At 38.4% G+C, this 6,199-nt stretch overlaps 1 protein-coding gene across 4 annotated transcripts in view; it reads right to left on the bottom strand.

The window, feature by feature from the left end:
• The window catches only part of xrcc4 (X-ray repair complementing defective repair in Chinese hamster cells 4), a 383,221-nt gene that overhangs the window by 29,972 nt on the left and 347,050 nt on the right, over positions 1–6,199 (bottom strand). Inside the window, exon 8 of one of the 4 annotated variants that reach the window (XM_043708516.1) lies at positions 3,356–3,410. The exons of the other annotated variants lie outside the window; for them this stretch is intronic. Within the exon in view, the coding sequence (XP_043564451.1) occupies positions 3,371–3,410 (40 nt within the window). The 3' untranslated portion in view covers positions 3,356–3,370. Of the gene's footprint in view, positions 1–3,355; positions 3,411–6,199 lie in introns of those variants that run through there. 4 annotated transcript variants of the gene reach the window in all.

Here is a 6,199-nt window from a genome sequence, read left to right as displayed (position 1 = left end):
TGTGATTTTTAAGTTTGTACACCCCAGTCCAAAACCAACAACTCAAAATCAAGAAAATAAGAGTAGGGAATTGAAGATGGTGCCAAGGCAAGTAAAATTAAAAGTTCAATTTTATTCAATTAAAATGCATTTTGTAATTTATGGTAAATCCAACAGTAACAAGTCTGCTTTTATATTTCAGTTAGAGAAATAATTATATCCTCTATCACAGTATAGGAGTTGAACATTTGGAATATCATCCAGCTCAGACAGAATGAACATTTTCCAGGCAGTAGACTTAAGAGTTGCTCTCTTTATTATTTTAAGTTGATGCATCAATCACTTTATCAATCTGCATCAATCTTGCAGAGTTACTCAATGAATTTGTCACTTTGCCTGTGAGCAAGTAGGTGCTTGGAATCAGAGAATACTTACAACACAAGAGACCATTCAGCCTGCCAAATCTGGGATGACATTTTGAAGGACTAATTCTTTTTTTTTCCTTTTTCAGATAACACTTTTGAAACTGACCCAACCTCCACAACACTCTCAGGCAGTGAATTTTGGATCCTAACAACTTGTTATTGAAAAGAAAGTTTCCCTTACATCATCCCTTATACCCCTCACAATATTGAAATCCTCCATCACATTCTCCAACAATCTTCACCAAGACTGACAATCAAAACCTCTCTAATCTTTAATCCAAGCAAATTTGATAAACAGTTGTATAACTGCTAAAGCAAAACATATATATTTATACACAACACCAGAACAAAATGTTATTCAGAAAGTTTCTTTCCCATATATTAGTAATAGAAATGCAATTGATGATGGCACTTGGAAAATGAGCCGAATTTAAATGTTCAGCTACACCTTAACAATATCTTCTCTACTTGTGTTGCCATAACTTGCCAGAGGAACAAGTCAAAGAATTTATTAATATCCTCAATTATCAACTCTGTGATAGGACATAATTACAGATGCTATGTAAGGAAAACTTAAATGCCAAGAGTTTTGAGGTGTGTGCTTTTGAGGGAAAAGCATGTTCTTTCTGGTTGGGATGCTGGTTCCTTTAAGAATTAGACTTTCTGAAAGATTTCTGGATTATAAACCCACTTGCTTGCTGTAAATGATGACTAAGCTGCCTCAGGGATAAACAATAGAGACCAAAAGAACCAACCAGAAGCTAATTATAGGGGTGAGTAGGGTCTTTCCTTGTGGTTGCATGTTAAAGGAGTTTGAGTTTAGCTTAGAACAATATGGCTGCAGAGTACAAAACATCTCTTAGAGTTTGTGTGAAAATTTGCATGCTAACTAATAGAGGGTAAACGCTTGCAAACTGAAGGACTCAGAAGAGTGACTTGAACTTTTAGGAATATCCACATATATAAAAAAAGAGCATTTCAGATGCAATACTCCAGCACATTAGACTTAGGAACAGGAAAGTTCTGACCTGATGTTTAAAAGTATTAAAAGAAGAAATTGCTGGAAACATTCAGCACCTATCGAGACAAAGCAGAATTAATGTTTTGGGTCCAGTGATCTTTCTTCAGAACCGATGGTAAACAACGTCTGTTTATTCATTCAAGGAATGTAAGCGTCACTAGCTGGACCAGCATTTATTGCCCATCCCTAATTGCCCAGAGGACAGCTAAGAGTCAACATGTAAGCTAGACCAGGTAAGGATGGCAATTTCCTTCTCTAAAGGACATTAATGACCAGACAGGTTTCCCTGACAATTGTCAATGGCTGCATGATCATTAGACACTTAAAGTCTAGATTAGAGTGGTGCTGGAAAAGCACAGCAGTTCAGGCAAAAGCCCTTACCTAGTTTTTACCATTAGACACTTAACTCCAGATCTTCATTGAATTCAAATTCCTCCATTTGCCATGGCAGGATTTGTATCTAGGTCCCCATGACATTCACTGGGTCTTTGGATTAATAGCCTCGTGATGATACCAATTGGCTATCAGTTCCCCTGAGTTATCGATCAAATCTCTTCAGGTATGCTAATTTGACGCCCCTCCTTCCTAAAATCCACTAGCAGCTCTGCCCACGCAAACCCATTATTTACAATCACTTGTGAAGAAGGGTCACTGGACCCAAAACAATTACTCTGCTTTGTCTCCACAGATGCTGCCAGACCTGCTGAGTTTTTCTAGCAATTTTTGATTTTGTTTCTGATTTTCAGCATCCACAGTTCTTTTAATTTTTTTAATATTAAAAGTAATACTGACACTTTTGTTGAAATGGAATCTATTACTATGGGATAGTAAAATTAATGGAAGTAAATGGAAGTTCAAGGAACTCCCAGCCCTTATACAAATCACTGAAACAGTAGTCAGATTAATAAGTACCCAATTCAAACTTTGTGGTGTAAGTGAAATTGGTGATAAAGGAATTATGAATTGAGCAGTCTGTTACAGTGAAACAAAAACAAACTTTCTTTGATATCTCTAACATAATTAACTATTAAAATAAAGTGTAACTATTTGTTCTTTTATTTTTGTTTAGTGAAATTCTTTGATTTACACTCGGAAACTTGTGACTTTCATTTTGTTAGTGAATACTCAAGTTTTCAGATTTTGAAGAGAATAAAACCTGTTAATGGTCTCGATAGGTAGTTTTTTCTAATTAGATTAGATTCCCTACAGTGTAGAAACAGGCCCTTCGGCCCAACCAGTCCACACCGACCCTTTGAAGAGTAACCCACCTAGACCCATTTCCCTCTGACTAATGCACCTAACACTATGGGCAATTTAGCAGGGCCAATTCACCTGACCTGCACATTATTGGACTGTGGGAGGAAACCAGAGCACCTGGAGGAAACCCACACAGACAGTCACCTGAGGCTGGAATCGAATCTGGGACCCTGGTGCTGTTAGGCAGCAGTGCTAACCACTGAGCCGCCCATTTCTTCTAAAACATGATGGTTGTGTTCTTGTGCAACCCCGTGTTATAGAAAAATTGTTCTTTAGAAATAGCACTTAAAGGGTTGGCAATGTAATCGCGTTTCAGCCAACACATGTTTTAAAAGTTCGCACTTTAGAAACAGTGTCCCCAATTCATCAATCATGTTATAGTGAATTTGCATTAATGATATGCACGTTATAGCAGAAAGACCTGTATGAAGATTATAACAGGCTATACTGCAAAAAGTTAAAAAGATAAACTTCCATTTTATTGTTTTTTTAAAATCCATCAATTTACTATCTACTTAACACATTAAAATTAATCATACAGGATTTAGCTTTTCTCTCAGTTATAAAAAATTATATTAACTTTGAAGGGTAAGCAGCATCCTTCTTATTTTGCCAGGTCATCAGCTACAGGAACAATTAGTCCTTCTGCTATTTTTCTTTTGGGTTCTTCAAGTGTCCAAGTAACCTATTATGGCCTCATTATGATGAAGATTGTCAAAACAAAGGATCTGCAAGAAAAAATACTAAGAAAGGTAGCAAAGGTTAAGGTGGAAAGAAAATTAAAGGCGGCTTGAGTTAAGTTTGTAAGAGCAAGATATACGGTATCTTCTGTGCCCATCTTATTAAAGACGTTTTTCAAAGTTTATATACAAATTGAGATTCTGGTTTATTTTTAAACAAGTTCAACTTTTATTGTGTACATATGGTTGTTAAAGGTCATCATGAACTGCTCGAGTGATTTCTATTCTCTTCTGCCAAAAATGAACTGTCTTGCACTGACCCGAAGCAATGGTGTATATTTCTCAGAAAGGGGTTCTGACTCTGAGGCCCAATTTGTGGATAAATGTATGGTTACACATGGATTATTTATTTTCCTGATATGATCTGTTGCCTGGGTTGAAGTTGCTAATCTAAGCTAGAGTTGCAGTTGTAGCAATGCAAATGTTCTAAGTGATTCTTTGCAGTGCAGAAGGTACACACAGGACAGTCTTTATAGCTGTGGTGGTGTTCATGGTCAAAGAGTCTGCTGACACTTGCTGTTCAGTCTTGCTGGCCATCTTGAGGGAAGTACTGGAAGGCAGTTGTGAGCTAGGAGATTTGATGCCATACTCCAGCACGTGTTTAGGCAGGGAGAACCTTGGAGGAACTCCTCTTATATCCATAAACATTACAATGCCAGGATTTATTTAGAAAAGGATATTAAGATAACCTAACCAGGGATGTTTTTAAAACACTGAAGATGTTTTGTTGAGTTCCAACTCTGGCAGCTATTTCTTCACGTGCCAAGTTAAAATTATTTGTCATTCAGGATAAATTAAATGGCATATGCACAACACGCACTGCGTAGACAGTGTTCAGGCTCCAGATGGTCTTTTGGCTCTTACATACATGCGCAGAAGAACACATTCACCATGTCAGTCATGATGCTGAAGATAAACTGCTCCAAGATGAGAAGTTAGAAAAATGATTTCATAGCATCCCGCCATGCACGAAACTATTATAGCTTCAGAAACTACTCTTCAATACAATAAAAGCTAATGCACCGTATAGCTATTTTCTGAAGACATATATGGGGGAATAACATAAATATTAAGTCTGTGTACTTTTTGTGTGCCTTTACACTTTACAAATCAGACCAAATTCCCTCAAAATATATCATGATGATGGCCTGGACCCCAATGTTTTCTTATTTTTAAAGGCAAGTGTAAGGCATTGTGTTCCCGATGCAATTTGATTGGTCAAACTACCAGGCTTGAAGCAAAACACACTTTATTTGTTCACTATAGTTAAAATACAAACAAAAGAAGAAAGAATTGAAATAACCTAACTCTGCAGGAAAACTTAACAGATTAATAGATAATTTAACTACAAAACAGCAATTGCTCCAATATTGTAACATCCCATAAACACAACCTTGGCAAAGGCAAATTTGGTAAAACAGTTCATCTCACATGCAATTCTCGAGTCGAGGAAGAAAAAACATCACGAGAAAACTCAGACAGAGAGAGAACATTATATAGTGTTTTGCTATAGTAGGGAGAGGTGTACAGCAGCTTCCAAACCCCAGCAGCTACTGAAAGTGAAACTAAAATCATGGTTTTGTGGGAGCTTGACCCACACCCCTTCATCCCTATTCTATGGTGCATTTTTTTAAAAAACCCAAGGCCTCACAAGCTGTTTACTTTATTGGTTTGGAAGAGATTGCTTGTCACCTCTAACTCAACCTCTCTTCATAAAAAAAACTAGGACAAAATATTCTTAAAGCCATAGTATTGTCATACCATATATAAATGCAAAGACTGACATTCTTGGTGCCAAATATTCAATATTAATAAAATAATGTGTGTGCAGTATACTTGCAGTTGTTCATTTCTGCACCTCTCTCTATTTAACAAGACAACTGTAGAAATGCTAGAGCTAGGTGGTCAGTAAGCACTTTCAAGCACTCTTTATGGCACCGAAGCCTTCAAACATGTGATTGGCCACAAGCAGGGGGCTGATTACAAAAATTTGTCAACTTTTAAAATTAAAAAATCTGTCTTTCTAAATGCACTTTCTTCTGTAACAAAGACCATTCATCTATACAAAGGTGCAACTATTTGTCTGCAGACATATCAACTCATCCCACACGGACTCCGGACCACCTTTAAACCAGCAGAGTTTGGACCTGAACAGGACAAACAGTACAGACTACAGATTCAAAAACACCAGCAACAGTTCTCCTTCAAGATCCTCCGCTCCATGCTTGCAGCAATGCGCCGGCACCTAACCTCTCTACAGTCAGCCCTGCCTCAGCACACTCTCTCAGAATTGCAAAGGACCCACTTTATACAACATCCTCAAGAGAATTCATACTCTCAACAAACAGTATTTCAATTCCATCTCAAACATCAAAAACTGTAAGTACAACAAACTTTTATCCACCCACCTCCATAACCAGCGCTCCTCAAACATTCCAGAAGATTCCCCTGGCCTCGGAATCTATCCCGCCATTAGCCATGCGGCTAATACAGCTGCCACCCCCACGCTGATTGATGATGTCACTTCCGCCCCCATCATGGCCACTCCCACAACCACTTTCACCCCTCACAATTCCTCATGCATCATACCTGACATCACTTCCGCCCCTCACATCATCGCTGATGCCACATGGTCAGTGACTTCCGCCATCCCTACTGCCGTTGTCACCACCACTTCTGCCCCCACCAGCACCACTCACCTGCATTCTGCTGACATGCCCCCCATAGACCCCACTGTCACTATCCCCATCCCCCAGAACCCCGAGGGGAACACTACC

This window comes from Chiloscyllium plagiosum, chromosome 2 (genome assembly GCF_004010195.1).
Source record: "Chiloscyllium plagiosum isolate BGI_BamShark_2017 chromosome 2, ASM401019v2, whole genome shotgun sequence".
In the NCBI taxonomy this organism is placed as follows: Eukaryota; Metazoa; Chordata; class Chondrichthyes; order Orectolobiformes; family Hemiscylliidae; genus Chiloscyllium; species Chiloscyllium plagiosum.
Note: the sequence above shows the minus strand (reverse complement) of the source record. Positions and strands in the feature narration are given on the sequence as shown.